The sequence below is a fragment of the Charadrius vociferus genome, unplaced genomic scaffold (assembly GCF_000708025.1).
Source record: "Charadrius vociferus isolate BGI_N301 unplaced genomic scaffold, ASM70802v2 scaffold829, whole genome shotgun sequence".
In the NCBI taxonomy this organism is placed as follows: domain Eukaryota; kingdom Metazoa; phylum Chordata; class Aves; order Charadriiformes; family Charadriidae; genus Charadrius; species Charadrius vociferus.
In genome coordinates, this window is record NW_009650198.1 from 86,797 (window position 1) to 107,490 (window position 20,694).

General features: G+C 44.8%; 1 protein-coding gene across 1 annotated transcript in view; it reads left to right on the forward strand.

Moving 5' to 3' along the window:
• The window catches only part of NUP93 (nucleoporin 93kDa), a 77,753-nt gene extending 60,233 nt beyond the window's left edge, over window positions 1–17,520 (forward strand). The window contains exons 8-21 of the mRNA XM_009892955.1: window positions 120–252; window positions 1,244–1,401; window positions 2,922–3,087; window positions 3,933–4,026; window positions 5,125–5,316; window positions 5,557–5,683; window positions 5,796–5,868; window positions 6,197–6,241; window positions 7,888–8,004; window positions 8,633–8,751; window positions 10,731–10,848; window positions 11,228–11,311; window positions 12,083–12,211; window positions 17,287–17,520. Of these exons, the coding sequence (XP_009891257.1) occupies window positions 120–252; window positions 1,244–1,401; window positions 2,922–3,087; window positions 3,933–4,026; window positions 5,125–5,316; window positions 5,557–5,683; window positions 5,796–5,868; window positions 6,197–6,241; window positions 7,888–8,004; window positions 8,633–8,751; window positions 10,731–10,848; window positions 11,228–11,311; window positions 12,083–12,211; window positions 17,287–17,397 (1,666 nt within the window). The 3' untranslated portion in view covers window positions 17,398–17,520. The remainder of the gene's footprint in view (window positions 1–119; window positions 253–1,243; window positions 1,402–2,921; window positions 3,088–3,932; window positions 4,027–5,124; window positions 5,317–5,556; window positions 5,684–5,795; window positions 5,869–6,196; window positions 6,242–7,887; window positions 8,005–8,632; window positions 8,752–10,730; window positions 10,849–11,227; window positions 11,312–12,082; window positions 12,212–17,286) is intronic.
• Window positions 17,521–20,694: the final 3,174 nt, after the last annotated feature.

Sequence of the window (20,694 nt, forward strand, 5' to 3'; positions counted from 1 at the left end):
ACATCAAGGTCATTTGCTTTAAATTGCTAATTCGGTTGGATCTGAAAAGCAGTGGGTGTTTTTGTAGCAAGTATATTTCAGTCTGCTCACGTGTTTGTTTCGCTTGTGCTGTTTTTCAGTTATAAAAGCTACACATTTGTGACAGTCTTTGGAAACCTGCACCAGGCTCAGCTGGGTGGAGTCCCGGGGACCTACCAACTGGTCCGCAGCTTCTTGAACATCAAACTCCCTGCGCCCGTCCCTGGTCTCCAGGTATGTCCATCGCTTCAGCGACTGAGCTAAAATAAGAACACAAACTTGTTTGCTCCAGCACAGCCAGGAAACTAGTGCAGGCTCTAGTGGGTTTTCTGTTGTTTAAACTGCTTTTAGGGCAGCAGGCTTAGTCCTTCTCGAGAACTTTTCATGAGGGAAATGGAAGATAGTAGGCAAACTCACTTTGAGTTCAGAGCTAGTCTCGACTCATGGTGGTGCCTAGTAGTTTGAGTTCGAAATTCTAGAAATTCTAGTCTCTTCTGGTGGTCTTTTTAGAAGTCAACAAGCAAGTATTAAAATACGTTATGATGTACTCCCTGTTCTTCTTTTTCTGTTTGTTTTTTTGTACTTATTGTAAGATGGTGACACCAGTTGTTGATGACTAAATATGTAATGAATTAATCTGAATTGTAGCCTGAGCCTTTTATTGAGGAATCTGAATAACAATCCTGCTCACTTGCACATAATAGAAAGTGCCTAGCTCTGTACCTCCAAAATTACCAGATAAACAGGCAGGCCAGGTTGAAAAACTAAAGTTAAAAGTTAAATAAAAAAAATAATAAATTATGACATTGGAGACCACATAGCTGAGCCTAGCTGTCCTTTCCTTACCTGCTGAGATCCACAATTAGGTTGGTATCTCTTTCTGTTTCGGTACAAATGTGTTTAATAACGCAGTGGTCTAATCCAAACCCACCTCCTAGGTGGGGAGGACATCTGAATGCTGGTTCTGGGATTGGCAGAACCTCACCGAGAACTGGAATGTGAGCAAGCAGAAGAGTGGCCCATCCTTTGCTGCTAGGATGCGCTCAGCTTTCACAAGACTTAAACCTCATGATCTCTGGCTTCTGTAACACAAACAGAACGTTTTACCAAAATCTGTGTGTGGGTATAAAGGCAGGAATATAAAGGCAGGCAAACGATAAAGAAAATTAATACAAATATTCTGCTTTAAAAAAAAAATAATAATTATTTCTTATTTTATTTTCAGGATGGTGAGGTGGAAGGCCATCCTGTCTGGGCACTGATTTACTACTGCATGCGCTGTGGAGATTTGGCTGCAGCCATGCACGTGGTGAAACGGGCACAGCACCAGCTGGGAGAGTTTAAAACTTGGTTCCAGGAGTACATGCACAGTAAAGATAAAAGGTAATTGGGAAATAGGAAAGGTCTTTGTGGGAGGGGTGGGAGTTGCTGTGGAGCAGTGAAATAATCAGTGGCTTGGTAGAAATGCAAGAAGCTTGAGTCTCTTCTGGTGGGGGATGGCTGCCTGGTGTTTGTATTACCTACCTAAATTACATCTAAGAAGTTTGCATATTTTAATTTGTGGCTTTGAAGTCTAGAAATCTCCATAGAGAAAGAGTTGTTTGAAAGTATGCAAAAATTTACATTTCAAAAATAATACAGTGGTGCAGCTTTGCTTTTTCACCATAGGATCTGCCCTGTGTAACAGCAGGATACTGCGTACAATAGATCAGATTTAGCCTGCTGTCACGAATCCTGTGTCTTTTTATTTCCCCTGTCACTTATTTTAGTTGAATTTCCTTTGGGGAATGCTTTTTACTACACCTCTTCTCATAAGAATGCCGCAGAGTAAAAGCAGGTAGTGTTTGTTAAGAGGCATTCGCTCTCACATCTGTCTTGTGCTTATTCTCCTCCTCCAGTTTTTGCTGTCCGTCTCTTGGCGGAGGCCACTGGCCAAACACCTGATGGTGTGGTTGCAAGCAGTTGAGTTAGTGCATCTTCGGGTGTGCTCTGAACTCTGCTCTGGTGCTTTAGGTTATTATTTTTTTTTATCTTCAAACAAGCGCGTGGTCGGCTATTGCATTATAGCTGTGCTCGCTGCAGGGGAATGGCACCTTGCTAAGGTACTGGCTGAAACTGGGGGAAACTGGAGGGCCCAGGTAAGTGCCAGGAGGTGAACTTGAGCCATGTTATTCTTCTGTAAATTAACTGGGTTTGTAGGGAATATCTAGGAGTGCTCATTATAATAAGATTGTTCAAGAAACCTTAGTGAAGGTACTGCCATTGTTTTCATTACAAACACTTTAATGAGATACAGTGTAATTGATTTATGTTGGTTTTATCACAGCTATGAAAAGGTACTCTGCCTGCAGATTTGACAAACACTGTCTTAGTCTAGGAGAACACTTTATTGATTCAATTCTGTAAAATCCTCTACACGAGGGTACAAGAAATAGAATGACGAAGAACATTATGACAGTATTTAATGATAAAGATGAAAGTGTCTCTCCTAAAAGTCTTCATGGTACACCGACCTGCTCACTTGTTAGTTACTAACCCAAAGAGTTTCAAAGACTTTGTGAGCTCTCTTTCTGAAGTGATGAAATAGCAGTCAGGCAAAAATAGCTCATCTACCACAATATTAACGCACCCCTAAAGAGACTGTCATCTGATTTTTATTTTTTTTCCCTGCAATGGGTGTTTGAAGGTGATCCTCTGTAACTTTGATTATACGTTTAAATTCATGTGAAAAATTTTCATGTACAGAAAGTGCAAGAAATATCAGCCAGTGCTTACTGTCATTACGCCTTTGCTGTGAATATGCACCTATTTACGTTGATCTGTATCCAGGTTTCCTCATTCAGGGAAAGATGGGTTTCATGTCTTTTCCTTCAATGTTTTGTTGTTCTTTTTTTTTTCCTTAGACTATCTCCTGCCACAGAAAATAAACTGCGCCTTCATTACCGACGAGCTCTGAGAAATAATACTGACCCGTACAAAAGGGCTGTTTACTGTATTATCGGCCGTTGTGACATTACGGATAACCAGAGTGAAGTCGCTGATAAAACAGAAGATTATCTCTGGTTAAAAGTAAGCGTGGGGTTGGGGTTGCGGTGGTGTTTGTTGGTTTTTCTTCTTTTTCTTTTTTAAGAACGGCATTAAATGGTATTGCGTTTCTGCGCTGCTGTGCTAACCTCGCTGCTTCTCGGTCTGGTGTTTTGCATCGATGTCATGCAGGTGACTTGACCTTGCAGACAGTGAAGGTCTGGCAACCCGAGTCCTGGGGCTGCTCTGTTACCCTCTGTATCAGCGGGTGTTAATTCGGGGACACTTGTCCGTGGAAGTGTCATCTTCTTCATTTGACACTGATCTTTGTCAGCTGTTTTTACAAGTAGTTTAGCTTGCTACAGTGAGGATCCTTTGAGTTTTCCTTTCTGGATGGACTGTGGCTGAAATGTTGGTGTAACTTGGCAGAAGAAGACACTGTCAGTGTCTCTGCAGTCTAAAGTCCTTACAGTTTTGGTGGGCGCATGATAGATACTGGTCAGTACCCAGTTCTCTCCATTCATTCCCATCTCATTTCTTTCCTTATCAGAAAGAGGGAGTCGAATGATGTATTTGTTAAGACTGGGTAAAAAAATACTGCTTTTAATTACTGTTTAGTGAGTATTCAGAGTCCCAGCATTGGAATTTGATGGCACGGACAAATACAAAAGGATCCCTGGGTTTTATCCGCATGGATTTCTGCTCTTGCTACCTTAGAGATGTTTGCTTCCCAACGATGGATGGACCTGATGTTGTGACTAAAAGTAATTTCTAGTCAGTTGGTCAGATCTTAGGAGGGGCTTCAGATGGAACAAATATCTTCTGCGTGCATCCCTTGCACGAGGTGAAGTTGAAATATCTGTTCTTCTTTCTTTGGATGTGTTTTTTAGCTGAACCAAGTGTGTTTTGATGACAACGGCGCAAGCTCTCCCCAGGACAGACTAACATTATCGCAGTTCCAGAAGCAGCTGCTGGAAGACTATGGTAAGAAACAACAGAAAGATGTGTTACTTGGCTCTGCTTTTCTGCTTAGAGCACTTCCCAATTGTTATTACACAAACCCCAGCCTCCACGTAACACCCTATAGCTCTCCACGAGTGACAGGCATCGTTAGGGTGTTGATGGACGGCCTGCATCGCTGGAGACAGGGCAGACTTCCAATAAGACACGATGAACGAGTCCTCTGTGTTCCCAGCAATCCAGAGAGTGAATATTCATCTGTGAACGGTGCTGCTGCTATTTGTACTTTATCCATACTAAATTATGGATTGCTTTATCTCACCATAAGTATGTTAAGGTCTTTTAGCAAAACTTCCAATTTTTGGCATACAGAACAGAAAAAGCAATCATTACCAAATGTAGGCGTGTATTTCCCAGGCTTTTCTCTGTGTGCATCCATTGTTTGTTGTTTCCTTTAAATTACTATTTCAAGGAATCTTCTGGGGACCTAAATCACAGTGCCTTCCAATTCAGAAAGTTTTAGGAACGTCCGCAGCCCAAGAGAGTACCTTTTCCAATAGTTGTCTTCCAAGCGATCAAAATTAGGTCACTTGGACTATCCAAAACGTAGAGAATTTGATTCTCCACAGCCTTCTAATTTGTAGCATCACTCACACCCCGATAAAAATGTGTGGAAAAGAAATACAATAAGCTACTGTTAGTGTCACTGAGCAGTAAAATACAAGTTTTTAACATTATTTGTACTGCTTGGCATAAGTACAAATGAAGACAAAAAGTCATGGTCTTTAGAAAATGTATTGCAGTCCATCAGAGTTGATGGTTCATTGTCTGAAAAGAACAAAGGAACTCTTTTGACAAACTATTTATTCTCTTTCTCTTCCTGAATGTATCTTTATGCTGTGGTCTTTTCGTGATGTGTTGCAGTGGAACAGTTATAGATAAGCCGGTGATGTGTGATTAGGTGTTCAGTTTTGTCTAGTGTGTTTATTTCTGTTGGCACTGAATAAGCAATAGTGATACGCTGTGACGGGAAGCATCCACCGTCAGTGATCTCTGATTGCAAAATCATTTTCGCTTACACTCTGTGTGTGTATCGTGGTTTGGTTTTTTTTTTCTTTGCAGGTGAATCACATTTTGCAGTGAACCAGCAGCCCTTGCTCTACTTCCAAGTATTGTTCCTGACAGCACAGTTTGAAGCCGCAATTGCTTTTCTCTTCCGGACAGAGCGCTTGCGTTGTCATGCTGTTCATGTTGCATTGGTCCTGTTTGAGCTAAAATTGCTCCTGAAATCTTCTGGGCAGAGTGCACAGCTATGTAAGTCCTACACATTTACTTTACAATAAAGGGATATTTTCTGAGCCCTTAGAGTACCCTGTAGACACTGCAGATCTATAATTGATCAAACAAGCAGCATTTATCAGAACAGTCTCCTAAAAGTGAATTGGTTTAGTTGCATTAGGGCTCTGCATCACGGCTCTGTCTAATTTGAGATGAAGATCAGGGCAATGTTTCCTGGCATTAGGTCCTCTGATAGTGTTGTTTCTGACATTGCAGTAAGCCATGAAGCTGGTGACCCTCCTAGCGTCAGGCGTCTAAATTTTGTGCGGCTTTTGATGCTTTACACCCGTAAGTTTGAGTCAACAGATCCAAGGGAAGCTCTGCAGTATTTTTACTTTCTCAGGTAGGAGCTAATAAACGCGTCTAGATTTTCTCCTAGTTATTAGTCCTTAATTATTCTTGTCTGGGAAGTCCTCAGAAACAAGAGTTCCTTCCTTCTTCCCTTTCTTTTGTAGGAATGAGAAGGACAGCCAAGGGGAGAATATGTTCTTGCGTTGCGTTAGTGAACTAGCAATTGAAAGCAGAGAGGTATGTTTGGCCATGGTTTGCCTTCCTCACTGTAACTGAAATTCATTTCTGCATTGAAATTTTTACTGGGCAGGACAGTCTTAAACAGTTGGTTACTCTTTCTGCCTGATGCAAACCTAGATGATGGGAGATCTCACAATGACCATACGTTTAAGATATTTAATCATGTCTTTTTGCCTGTTATTTATGTACAAATAATTTTGACGTTGATCGCTGTTCTTCATTCATCTATGACTGCATCTTTGTACTTAGCAAATGTGTTGTGAAATATGTGCGATTCATCTCTCTTTGTTGCCTTTTTTCTTACTTTACATCTGCGTGGATACAGTTTGATATGATTCTTGGAAAGCTGGAAAATGATGGTAGCAGGAAGGTGAGTTGACAATTGATGTTTATATTTTATATAAAAAGCGCAAACTACGTGTGATTTCCAAAGCAGTCATGAGGCTATCTTGCTTTTCTTTATTTTTCACTAGCCAAATTATTCCTGTGTTTGAATACGTACAAGTTCTCCAAGTATGAGATCCTTTTACAGAATAATCTGTGACCTGCCCTACCGGCAGGGAGCTCAGGAACCGCAGGGCAAGCTCTGTCCCCGTAGGCAGCGGGTGTAACTAAAGAAACAAATGGCATCAGGTCGCTTCAGTGAGGTCAGAATTTCATCTTTACCGCAGGAAATGGAACTTAGTACACGTTAGTAAAAAGCAATTGGAAAAAATAGCTTGCTTGTAAGTGAGAGTGAGATTCTTCTGTTAACGGAAGCGTGCATGTGAAAACTATCTATATGACGTTACCCTCATTCACCTCAGAGGAGAAATGTATTGCAGCTCATTAAAAATTCTTGTAATTAAGGGAGCAAGGGCTAGCAGACCACACGCATAGCCGCAACTGGTCTGTCCCCTCCATATAGATGAGGGTAGGTATCGGATCCCAGAGCAGTCATTTCTCATTGTGATGGATCTTACTTCTGCTCTAAAAGCAGGAATCTACAAGTAAAATGTAATCTTACACAGTCAGAAGATAAAAGAAACCTTAAGGTCTCGCTTGAAAACAGGGGATTGCATGCAAATTCTTAAAATTTTAGATATTCAATGAAGTTTTTCTGTTTGCTACAGTTACTTTGGTAGCTTTCTGTGTAAAGGAGACTCCAGAATTATTTAAATCATAATTTTATGATTAAGGCTGACGCTGCAATCGTTGCTACTGTCCAAAAAAAAAAAAATAATTTCTGGCAGTATTTGCTTTTAGACGTTTTTGTTCGGTCAGTTTCAAAGCAGTGAGATTGCACACACCAGAGCAAGGTAACTTGGTAACCTTTACAAATATTTTTTTAGTTTTACAGTTGTTTGCAAGATGGCTAGTTTTTAGAGGATACCATTAGTGGTGAATCCTGTTTTCTTGACGTTTCTCAATTCCTTTTAAATATGTCTGAATTCTTGTGTTTCTTTGGTATGAAACCAGCAATCTCAGGTTTAAAATAAGTTCTTCTAGACGATACAGGCTTATTTTTGCATCCTCAACTACAGTAAAATCCTTTCCAGATATCCTTGACTCTTTCTTCTCTTTTATTCTACTTGTGTCTATTGTTTCTTTTAAAATTCTGGTTGCCCTTTCATTTATCCATGTAAGATTTTACTCGCGACCTATCCTGCCAATATACACCAACGGCATCCCTGGAGACCCTGGCACGTTATCTGCTGAAGTCTTTTGTGTCGTCTTCTCCTCTATAATGTGTCATCAGCAATTAAAATAATTTAGAATTTGACCTGTTATCTGGGTCATTTTGAATGAATTGGAAACCACAGATGTCTCAGTGCTGACTCCATTTTGGAGAAAGTCTCTCTCACAAGAGCTCTTTCTATTTTTAACGTGTCCCTTTTGCGCGTTCCCATGGAAATGTACAGGCCATTCTAATCATAATCCAACATGTAAAATATTCATTGCCTTGACAGGATATTCAGGAGTTCTTAAGAATTCTGATTTCTCTTCTCTCCTTTCGTTTTTGTCTCGCCTCTTTAGCCTGGAGTGATAGACAAGTTTACAAGTGACACAAAACCCATTATTAACAAAGTGGCTTCCGCAGCAGAAAATAAAGGATTGTTTGAAGAAGCTGCAAAACTCTATGACCTTGCAAAGGTAAATATCTTCTGTGCGCCGCCTTAAATATGTACCTGGTTCACCATTTTTTTTTTCCAAACGTTCTGCCTGTGATTAGGAGGTTAAATTTAATCTTGAGGAATGAATTGCCCTTATTCAAGCAGGTTATTTCTGCTGCTGTTAAAGCAGAGCTGTTGGCTGCATGGAGAGGGGTTTCAGTGAGCAAACCCAGACGAATTGTGCTCCAGCCCATTCTGATTTAAGACATCCCCTTGATCAAGGTGGTCTTTCGAAAAGATTGCCCCAAGCCAGTGAAGTTATTTACCCCAGAGTGTGCTCTTCCAATTTCATAGATGCTGAATTGACGTCTAAAATAGTTGGGCTTTGTAGTGAGTACTCTTGTTTCCTTTTGAAATATATTTGAAATAAAAATGGATGCAACCATAGCCCCTGTTTTAGAGGAAACTTAGGGGGAAAATGTTTTTTCACGTGAGCCAGCAGCATTATGTTGCCGCTAGCTAATACGAACTTGACTCTTTATGGGAGGAAGGTGTCTCTGAGCGTGCACTAGGCACCACTGCAGCAGACCTTTCTGCTTTTTCAATGAGATTGAAACACCGAGTCCCAACATGCTCCTCTTATTTGTCTGTAACTTTAATACCAACAGAACCCTGACAAAGTTTTAGAACTGATGAACAAGCTCCTCAGTCCCATCGTTCCCCAGATCGGCACTGCCCAGTCGAACAAAGAGCGGCTGAAGAACACGGCCCATTCCATTGCTGAGAGGTAAGACGAGGGGGCAGGACTGGGTGCTTCACCTGGACCTGACCTGGGGCTGTCGGTTCAGTGGGTATTGGTTCCGCGCTTTGTTTCTGCTGGCTGGACCGTGGCACCCGTGGCAATGCATTCAGGAAGACAGAGAAGAGGTCAGAATTTACCCTGTCCTGCTCATCGCGGCTTGTAGTACTGAAACCAGAAACGAAATCTTCGGGGGCAGGGCAGGTAAATTTGCCAGGAAGCTTTATCTGTAGGTGAATGAGGAAAAAGGAATTGCAGGATTGACAAATAGAGACAGTGTCTAGGAAGGAGCAATAAATATAATAAATTGTATGGTTTAGATGATTTTTAAAGCGAAATATAGTAACAGTTGCAGATTCGTTGCACAGAATTCACTGCTTTGAAATAGTATCGAGAGCGCTACAAAACCAGTAATTAGGAGTTGTAACAGCAGAGCGGCGGGTTCAGTAGCTGTCCAAAAACTTTATTTCACTGCTGCTTTAATGAGGGCTCAAAACAGAACGTTTAAGCTGAGGTGTGTATATGGCTAACGTAACCAGTGGGCCTCCTTTCCACAGCCCGTTACTTTAGGAAAGTGCCATGTGGTGTTTAGAAAAGAGCGAGAAATGGAAGTGACCAAAAGGAATGTCACCTGCAGCGTGGGTGTGCTAATGAGGATACGTGTTGGACAGACATCCGTGCTTCAGATCCATTAGCAGCTAGAGGTTAGGAATAACCTGCTTCTGAAAGGCGGTAATTGCAAAATAGCTTTGGGATTTTTTAAACTGTCTTCCTTTGGTCCATCTTGTCATAGTGACTGTCATGGACAATTCCTGTATTTTACTAGAGCAAAACGTGGGTACCTGTGAGAAATGTCTTACTGCTTTTCCTCCAACTGTTCTGGTAAAAATAAACCGAGCACACTTGCTGGCTCTCCGAAATAGGGAAGACAAACACAGAAATGTATTGATTTCAGTCAGAGGCCTTTGCCTTTCTTCTTTTGACAAGTGGCATTTGCCAGTCACTCCTTCAGTCAGCCTTTCCCTCAGGTAGTCAGGCTGCAGACTGAGTGAAGATTGGTGCCGTATTGACTTCCTGAGAGGCTCATTTGGTAGCAGACATTAAGGAAAATTAAACCTATGGCTTGAGCTTAAGCTTCAGCAGAGGCCGTGATGAGCTTTGTTTTGCTGCTTGCTTTGATCTGTATGAGAGCGCTAAATATTACTGTTCGATAATGCCACTTTACAGCTGCAAAGCGTCGTGGCTGCGAAGCCAGCACGGTTCTGATCAGCTCATCCTCTTGCCAATTAAATGTAATACAGGGCTTTTCTCTGTGTACTGTACCGCAGACAGTACCGTAGCTGTGCAGCTTTCCTCCCGCGTGTTCTTGTGATGTTTTTGGAACAGGGGAGATACCCAACAGAAGAGGCCAAGAGGCTATCCAGCTTTCTCCTCCGCAGCACCATGGTGTCTACCATGCACTTGACCACTCTTGCTATTACCTTGAGGAAGGAGCTCCTTTCTGACCTCGTGCTGTCGGCAGTGAGAGCAGACAGCCCTCCAGTTCATCTCCTAGCAAGCGCGGCTAGAAAGAGCGTGCAGAATCATCTTGATCCGTTTTTAAGTCTTAACTTCTTGCCTGAAGCAGGCGGTTGTGCTGGAGAATCGCTGGCTGTAAAACAGCGGGTTACACGTGCTCGTACGGCGCTTGCCTTGCAGGTCTCTGGTTCCTGTCACTGTTTTCCCCATGAATGTGGGAAGTAAGGAAACAAATGCTGGATTTGATGGAAAACTAAAAGTGAATAAAAGGATCTTTAACAAGCCACAACCTGTGAAAATTCTGCCTCCTGGTTAAGGAAAATTAAAGCTGTCCTTTGTTAGATGCCTTCTGTCCTTGTGCTTGATGTCTCCGCTTCCAAGAATTGCACGTGCGCGTTTATAAATGGTTGCCATTTTGCACAATAAAATTGTAAAACAATTTCTTTCAGGTACAAAGCTCAGGGGATAAGTGCAAAGAAATCCATCGACTCCACGTTCTACCTTCTGCTAGACTTAATCACGTTTTTTGATGAATATCACGCCGGTCACATTGACAGGGCCTTTGATGTAAGTTTCAAGAGTACTGTTTGAAGTGCAGCCTTCCTAATGCCCTTGAAAGCCCAGAATGTCTCAAATAACATCACTTAAAATAAAAAATTATGTTGAATGACTTAGAAGGTGCTGCAATACTATAGGAATTTAAAAATGTTTCTTCCCTGTTGCTTGATAATCAGGAAGATCTTTCTGGAGCTGTTTTGTAGACGTTGAACAAAATATTCCTGCTGCTACTCGACAAAGTGAGGAGACAAACCAATAAATAACAATGAAATGATTTGTCTCGAATGGAATCAGGAGCATTACATTAACACTTCAAAACCATGCTTTATTAGTATATGGTACATAGACCGTTGATTATCTGCCCTGATTCCAGCTCTTCTTTTTGAAGATTATCGAACGCCTGAAGCTTGTACCTCTTAGCCAAGACTGCGTAGAGGAGAGAGTTGCTGCCTTCCGGAATTTCAGTGACGAAGTAAGTAATGTGTCTTGGGTTTAGCTTCCAAAAGCCTTTTGCTTTCTTAAAAGGATCTTAAAACCTTGTCATCTCATCATCCTTATTCTTTAATGGGGAAATAGGATGGAATTGTTTTGCATTCGTACAAGTAGACGCTTGGCTTGCAACTTTTTGTCCTTAGTGCTGCTCTTTGGAGCACTAGAATTCCATACCCAGAAAACCTGTCTCCGTTTGCAGAAGGCATCTGAACTGACTGAGTCTGATTCAAGAATTTGGAATATTGAAGACTTTCAACTGTGCTACTGACTTAGTTCTTCCATGCTCTGAAGGGTCACGGAGCATTTGTAGGGTCTCGTGTTTCCTTCCCTCCAAATTAGAGGAACTCATATATTTGGGTATTAGCAGATGAAGCATAATGGAAGGTTATTATTGCTCTTGAACTGTTAACTGGAGGGTGACGCTTCTCTTTCAAACATTTTTTGTGTATTTGGGTGCTTTGGAGTTTTTTTTGTATGCAGGCACTTTGGGTTTTATCAGAACTGTTGCTGTCACACATGAATGCGCAGCCATTATGCATGTCTGTCTCAATACTCTGGGTAGCGTTGTTTGCCGGGTGGTGCAGTCACAGCAGTGGTAACCATTAAATGTGTGACTGTTACATGAGTAAATACCAGCCATAGTTGTCGTTGCTTGGTTTTCTGATGTCGTAGAGCAAGGGCAATGATTCTGTCAACCTGCTCTTCATTGCGATATGTTGTTGGTTTTTCCCCCCCCCTCTTCTTTGTGTAGATCAGGCACAATTTATCTGAGGTCCTGCTTGCAACCATGAATATTTTATTCACCCAGTATAAGAGGATGAAAGGCACAAGCCCAGCCACTCCTGCCAGACCCCAGCGGGTAATGGAAGACAGAGATTCGGTAAGATTATAATCCTCACTGTCTGACGGGTTTTCCTACTTCCTTTTTCCCGTTTTCAAGGGATTGGGCTTCAAATAACTGTGAATCTCAAGTGGCCTTCACTTTTGACTTGCTCAGTTACTTAGAGTCTTAGACCACTCAGCTTGCTCAGTTACTTAGTCTTGAGACTAGTCTCTCGTCATTTCAGCTTTGTATAAAGAAAGGATGTTGCTCTAAATGGCATTGAGCTAATTAAGATATACAGTATATATCTACCTCCTGGCAAGAGAAAACAAGTGCTCAGTTTGCTTCTTGGTGGGATCTTAAATAGTTAACAGATGTGGACAGTGCAGTGTCTCTAGAATGGTTGGTGTTGCTGCCTTGACGACTGAGCAGCAGTTTTTCAAGAACCTGATTTCCACTCTTATCCTGTGAGTTAGTGCCCTGTTCGTGCAAAACTGAATTTCTGGTGGAAAGCCCTTGCTTGACTCCTCTGCTTGGCTTGCGTCTGTAGGGACGTGGGCTGATGTTTTCAAAGTGTCCTTGGGCAACACACAAAGATGCTTAAGTACCTTCGCTTGGTGGACGGCTGTAGCAGTTTGCCCGTCGTGTTCTGCGTCCTCTGGGCAGCTTCCAGGTGCGGTGGCGCTTGGTCTGGCTGCCTGGTTTGAATGGCTGACAACGGTGGGGTTGACTTCACTGCTAAAGGCGGTGCTGAAGCATTTCCCCCACCCGCTGACGGGAGCCCGCGCCTTCAGCAAGCCTCAAAAATAGGCACCACTTAAAGGGCACGGCCAGATTTGCAGGCGCTCACCCGTCAACGTACTGTGTTGGGCAGAAGGGTTCTCAGCTTAGCTGTCGTCGGGTTTGGTCTTGTAGCTCTTTATTAAGTTAAAGCTGGCACTTGAAAACCAAGTTGGCCAAACCATTCATCCTGTTTTACACATTAGGAAATAAATATCAACTCCTTTTGAGAATGCAAACCAACCTGGGCCGCAGCCAGCTTTATTCCAGGCTTTAGTCACCTGCAAAAGTGCTTTTGATCTGTGAATTGCAATATTAGTAAAAGTCTTTACATCAGAAAGCGAAAGGCTCGAGTAAAACTACAGCTTTTGTCTTTGGGGTACAGTCGGTGTGTGAGCTACGGGATCCTGCCCTGCAGCTGCGCTTGTACTCTAGTTTGGCGACACCGGAGAAGGATGCGTGCTGCTGGGGCTTCTCCCAGCTTAAGTTCCGCACGTGTGACGTAGTCCCGGGCTAACGCGGTCTGTTACCTGCTCTGTGTGTTCACAGGGCTGGCGCTGAGTAAACAGCCTTAGCTCCTCGCTTTCCAAGTGAGCCGTTTATTTCGGTTTTGTGTTGCAGTCTTGTGCCTTACGTAGAAGCATTTACCATCTCCATAGGGGTGTAATGCTGTCGGGTGTCATCTCAATATGAATACCATGGCCGTGGCCTACCAAAGATTGTCGGGCTGATTGGCGATGGGATCAGCAGCTTTGCTGGCCGGAGTTTGCGTAGAAGGAAGCCACCGTGACATCGCGTCATATCAACAGCGTGGCTCTTACCAGCACGCTCAGTCTGAGCGCGCTTCATAAATGTGCTCTGCACTCTTGTGTGAGATCAGTTGATGATTTACCTTCCTAAAAACCCTTGAAAGTTTTCTCTTTTCAGGCTTCGCGTTTTGTTAATCAAGCTTCTGGCCTTGTGGTGGGATCTCATGGCAGCAGGGCGTCAGCGGTGTTGGAGACACGGGGTTTCTGAGTCACGAGTCTCTGGCTGCCGTGAGCAATGAAAGTTGCGCTTCACCGTCAGAGGGGGCAAGTGCCTCCTGTCTCTGCAGTCAGGGAGGTGATCGGAGAACAGCTATGTGACTGTAATGTCAGAAGGGAGCATAAATCTGCTAATGTAGGATTAACCGGAGAGAAAAGATCTACAGCCCTGTAGCTCCCGGCTGCCAAAAGATTTCCACGTGCAGAAAAATAGCAGGCATGGGCACACGGAAGGTGGGGTAAGAATAGTTTCATCCCGTGTTCCCCTTTTTTCTTACCCTGAAGAATTTCCTCCAAGGCTGCGGGAGCAGGGAATGTAGATCACTTCACTTCCCCTGTCTGGGAAGCAGCTCGGGGGATTTTAGTGGTGAGAAGAAATGAGGGCATTTCGAATGTGAGAACAGAGGTGTTTCTTCAGCAAAATCTCCCTGTTCGCCTGAACAGAGGCGGCAGATAGGAGCTTCTGCAGACTGTGCTTGGCAAAAATTTTTCTTTTGAACTTCCATGGGAGAAAGGCAGCTTTTCCTTTTTCCACGGGGAAGCAAATTTTAGGGGAAATCAGGCTCTTCCAAAAGCTTTAACAGTCTCGGTGCATTGCCCAGTAGCCGGTGCAAGCAAAAAATTACCTTTGCTTGAAAGAGGTCTTTGAAGTCCCTGGGTTTTCTCTAGATCCATCGGAGCAGACAGATTCAAATCCCTCTGTTCGTCAGAAGAACTTGAAAACACAGGCTAGTAGCTGCGTGTAAGTCTGAGGTTTATTCCACGTAGCAGGGGACAGAGTCCCTCGGAGTAGGAGCACGTGGCTCCTGCGGTGCCGCGCACTGGTCTGACTGCCCTGAGCGGGATCCTGCTGCCCTGGGTAGGGAGTAGAGGGGCTTTGGCAGGATGGAGAGGAACAGTACTGCTGGAGCCCCCAGACCCCGAAATGCTCTCTGCTAGAACATCTGTCCTACTTCGGAGATGAAATGGGCTTTATTGAGAAATGATGAGGTTTGGAGCCGGAACTGGCACTTTATGCATTTTGTTTTTTTCAGAATGAAATTACCTAAGCTGTATTTTCAATCTCTTTTTTCTTTTTTTTCTTTTTTTTTTTAATGTATATACATTAATTAGTTTGGGGACTGAGGGAGCAAAGTCCCGTCCCGCTTGGCCTGATCCATTTTGTCACATTTCAGGCAGAGATTACGCCGAGCCCGGACTGCAGTGCCGGAAACGGCGGCTGCGGTGACAGCCCTGACCCAGATGCCGTGAGTGTGTGACAGCAATGTCATATGCTCCCCGCCCCGATCCGGGGTGGCAAACTCTCTGGAGCAGCCCAAGGGCATTATCTCGGTGGCAAAATTAGGTCAGGAAAGGAATGGAATTTTTTTTTTTTTTTTTTTTTTATTATTGTATTTGTGGCCTTACTTTAAATCGCAAGTGACTCTAACATTCATTAAGTAATTACAGCCAATGGAACATCTAGACCTCCAGGCCGCTCTTAACCTCTGCAAACCTCCAATCGTTCTTCCTGAAGTATTGCCAACCTCTGTGGTGGTGTTTTGATTTTTAAAAATAGACCGGCTCTAGTATCATTGCTTACCGGAAAGGTAAAGGGAAGGGTAACTCGCACTGCTCCTGAGCCTGTCTTAGTCACAGTGAGAGTTTTTGCCTCTTAATTTTAATTCCAAAGAGTCAGATGCCTCGACGTGCTTTTTTCATCTACCACCTGTTTTGACCTCCACTGGAAAGCAGCAGGTCAGACATAATTACCCGACCTCGCTGTGTAACATATTTGGAAGCAGACTAGAAAGAAGCGTTGGCTGTGACTGGAACTGAACGAGTAATTTTCAGGCCACCTCGTTAAGTAGCCAACGCATGGGCGTTAACTAGGTGGTAACGTACAGCTGGGGAAACTCTCCTGGGAGCTTTTAGCAATGGGGTCGGTCTCCTCTTTGCTGCCTGCTGATGTGCTGCGCTGCCTGCTGGCGTTCCGCAGCTCCGGCGCTTCAGGCAGGGAGGAGTGCCTCCCGCTGCATCGCTGCCTGAGCCGATCGCAGCTCTGCGTATTCGTCCGTCCTCGGCCGGAGAGGACTACAGCGTGAGGTGGGAACTCAGCTCTGTATTTCGGCCAGGCCGCTGGGCTTTGGAGACGGTCACTGCTTCCCTTCAGGCAGGGTAATGGAAACTGAAGCTTGAACGTCTGTTTCAAAACTTGCTTTCCTGCATGTAAAGTTGAAGGGGTTTTGCAGAGCTGAAGCAGTAGCGTTTAGAGCGCGTTGTGAAACGGACAGATGAGCATCCCGGCTTTTCCATTCTCAGCTTCCAAAGTTCCTCTCTTGCCGTTGAATAACTGCCTGGTTTACCATCAGCCTGAAAAAGGGGGTAGAATTGCCCAGGTGGGCACCGGGGATGGTGTTTGTAACTGTTCCCAGCCATGTCGTGGGCTTCCGTCACTTCTCCCTTTGTCATCTCCTGCTGTCGGATTTGCCGTCGGCATGCCCGCAGCGACCACAGCTGCTTCAGCTTTCCCTGCAGTCAGTAGATTAAAGGAAGGTTTATACAGTGGGATCTTCCAGTACAATAGTTTAGGGATGCTTAATATTTAAGCAAACAAAACACCCTGCACCGCCTGCTGTAAAGATCCAGGCTTTCTCTATTCTCCTGACCTCCACCAGTTCCTTTCTAATTTACTAATAGCTTTAAAAAATAAAATAAAATTAAAAAAAAATCATTCCCGAATTCCTTCCGCTGTTACGTAGCCTTCTGCTGTGCGAGAACGGGGTTTGGTTATTTCAGGCAAAGGTCTCCGAATATACTCGGTCCATCTGCTTTCGTCGTATTACGGCATGAAGAGCCTTTAAGGGTGTCAGTGTGGTGTAGGTGATGCGGGAGACCTCCAGGTACGTGTGGCACCACCGGTTTGTTTCCAGCGCTTTGCGCCTTGCCGATGTTCATGCTGCGTTTCAGCAGGGTCAGCTTGGGGTTTTGCAAGGTGGGAAAGAATCCCGTGGCCCTGGGAGAGCCCGCTCCCTGCAGGTATTACAAGACTGCTGCAGTACAGCAACGCCCCACGTTGTTGAAAATGGGTTTTCTGGGGTAATTTTAAATAAATGGGATTATTTATTTTTAAGCAAAAGGGTAACTCGAGATGCTTTTAATGGTTGGAAAAGGAAATAATTGGATTTCCTTCCAAACGCAGAGATACGTTATCCAGAGAGCAGCTCTGAGAAATAAAGATCATATTTGCCTGTTTGAAAAGGCGAGCGTTTGACTCGCACCGAACTCGGCTTTCGTTGTGGGTGTTTTGGCACTAAAGTAACTGTCCTTTATTTTTCTGGGTTTTAGCAACTTCGATCTCAAGCTCGTGCGCTGATAACGTTTGCTGGAATGATCCCTTACAGAACATCGGGAGACACGAACGCGAGACTGGTGCAAATGGAGGTCCTTATGAATTAGCAGCGAAGCTTTTGCTTGGGGTTGCAGCAACCCGTGCCCGTCTTTAGTCCGTTCAGAGGGTGGGACCAGTATCGTTTTGTATTCTGTATTTTTGTTGATGGAAATAAATTTCTTTGATTTCTATTTGGTTTTGACATTTTCATTTTCACTGATTTTTTTTTTTTTGGTGTTTTCATGTTTTTCTTTATTTAATTTTAAATTGGTTTACATTTAGAAAGTAGTTCTTAATTAGTTAATGGGCTATGCAGAGAAAGAAGTCATAGATCTTCAGTGATGAGGTGAACGAGCAATTTTATGGCAGAAGAGGAAGCGGAGAAGAAAACTTTCCTGCTTGCTGAACGTACAGCTTGGAAATGTTAGGCTTTTTTATTTTTCGGATGCATGTTAAATGTTGAAAATCTGTTTACGATACACCACCCGCGTGACACACTGCTGTCAGTCCATAACGTTGTCTTGTGTGGCGCATGTGTTGGTGCGGCGCAAACGAGCTCCGTGTGCGGCAGAGACTCCTTTACGCCTAACGAAGTTTGAACTCTTGGGTCGGTGTCTCAGATGGACACAGCTCTGCGAATCCTGGAGCTCTGCCGAAGCTTCCGCGGGAACAGCGGGGATTGGAAACAGGTATATTTTGGTAGGAGAGATTTTTTGGGATCGACACGGGAGTTTTTAGCCAGTTGTGTTCAAAATGATCCCATATCGAGCTCACCAGGAGAAGTAAGAAGTCCAAGTGTGGGTACATTGGGTGTGGGTGGATATTACTGTTGCTTTAGTGGGAAACCCGAGTCCCGTTGAAGCAAGGGGCGCTAAAAAATGCTTAACTTTAAATATTTTGAGCTACAATTAACCCAGTGTGAAAGCCCGGGGAGCATGTTACAGGATAAGCTTTTCTCTTTAATATAGCTGCCTGTCTTGGGAATGAAACGGGAGGAATTTTGGTGGTTACTCTTACTGCTCCCTGCACACACGCCGTTCTGCGCGGCTGCGCCTTGCCCTCGTGCCGTTTGTGCTACGGGGATGCGAGAACACGTGTGGTTCTGGGTACAGAACAGGCGACAAAACACCGGGGCTGATTTCAACCTTTGCATGTTAATAGCTCTTGTGGGAGAGAATTAATCTCCCGTTTTGCCATGTCTGAGTTTAACAGCATAGAGGGATATCTGACTGACTCGATGATGACAATTTCCTAATTATTTTTCCCAGCAGAAATGTTGTAGCGTAAATTTTGTCAACCTTTCGGACAGGAAGCCAATGGGTGGCTTGCCGAGCCACCCAAACCCGCCTCCCTCGGCGTTGGCAAGCTGGCTGCCGGGGCTCCCAGCCAGTAGAGCCGGGGATTGCGTGGCGCTGAGTGGTCCCTCTAGAGCGTTCAAGATCGCTTCAGCTGAAGGCTGACAGAGACCTGGACAACACCCCGCAGGTAAAGAGGCTTTGCTGACATTCCAAGGAGCTTTTTGGCGGGGTGGGGAGGGGGTGTGGAATTGAATTGTCTAACAAAATGTCAACGGGGGAGTGTGGAAAACTATTAGTTATTAACATTCCTGGTGTATTCCTGTGTGAATGCTTCTGGGTATGTCTCGGCTGAAAATTCATCCAATTCCCTAAAGAACAGGTTACCAAAAAGTAGATGGCAGAGCAGGGTGTCTCTGCTGCCGCTTGCAGGCAGTCCTGGTCGGACGAGGACTGTCCCACCTACGGTCCTGCAGGATAAACCCCGCTCCCGTGTTTTTCCTGCTGGCACTCGGCCCCCGTGTCCCTGAGTTACTCCTCGCATCAAACCACCTCACGTAGAGAGAGGCCGGCGAGCCTCTACCTGTCCTCAGGCAACCACTGACCTGAGCAAGAGAGGGACAGCGTCTGCCGGCCTCTGTTCGGGGAGGGCGAAGGCCACCTTCCCCCTTAATCCCCTCTCCACCCTTCACATGGGGACAGAAGTCCTTTGGGGCTCAGCTCTGAGCGCTGCCGTGTGCAGGACCTTGTTCTCCTGTCTTTTGGCCGTCCCCTGCTCAGCTGAGCTGTCGTCCTGCCTCACTGGCCTGTTTCTGATGGCAAACGTTGAACTTGAAGACCTTTTAAACGCGGCAAGTTGCCCTTTTTCTGTCTGCCCTTTGAGGGTGGCTATAGCAGGTGCTTTCCAGCGCTTCGCAGCCTTCACGGCTGGTAGTAAAAGAGAAAATTGATGGCTGTGTGCGTTTTGCTCCCTTTGTTGCGACTCCAGGCTCTGGTCCCTTCTAAGCTAGGCAGAAACTGGATTATTTCATACTTTGGAAAGCCACGAAGGTCCCTCTGTGATGCACGGACAGAGGATGTAAACCCCAGGGAGTCAAAGCCCTGGGACTAACCCTGGAGAGGTAAAGCCCAGCCCTGCTTCAGAGAAGACGTGAGAAGATGCCCCGCATAGTCAGAACTAAATCCTTTCTTGTTGATTGCCCTGTGATTTCTTCTTGCTCCTGTGCAGGTTGCGAAGGTTGCAGCCCCTCCATCCTCCCGCCTTCCCGAGAGCGGCGGGTTCCAGCCCCGCGCCTGGGCTTGGCTTTGGCAAACCTGCCTCTCCTCCGCACGACTTTTGAGGGCTCGGCTGCATTGAGGTAGATGCTGACGCACGTACCGGTGCTTCGCTGAATAAGGCACCCCCGTGGTTTTCCAGATGTCGCTGGTTTCTTTCCGCCCCACGCTTATTCTGCTGGAGAGAACAACCTGGTTCTGCTCCGGCAGAACCGTTCGTAACCCTTTGTACCTTTGCACTCGGACTTTGCTAACGTGCAGGCTTAGCCTTGCTTTTCTAAATATTTCAATCTGCTAGAAGGGCTTTTTTGGGCTTGTGTTCGCAGCAGCCCGCTCAAAGGCGGTGTCGCTAAGGGCTCCCTTTACAACAGGGAGCGGTGCTGGCTTTTACAGCGTGGCGCTGGCAAGGGCGTAGCGAGACCGACCTCCGTCTTCCTCCTGCGCAGAAAGGGGCTTTGGGCTGCTTGGACAGGTCACGTTGAAAATCGTGAGAGTGTCCAGCAACATCTGAGCAAGTTTTGTGTTTGTAGTTCGCCCGGCACACTTTGCAGCGGCACTGCGGATGTTCATCCGAGCTGGATTTTTTCTTAAACTGAAAAAAAAATCTCTAAGTCAGTGGAGCTCTGCCCCTTTGTACAGAAAAAAATGGATGGGTAAATACTGCGGATTAAATTTGGGATAATTCCCTCTGCTTTTTCCTACTGCGGGACTAATCCTCAGCAGTAAAGCTCCTCCAGGTAGATGGGATGCATCCTAAGGGTGGCTCACTACTTTTGAGTTAAAGGCAGCTCAGGT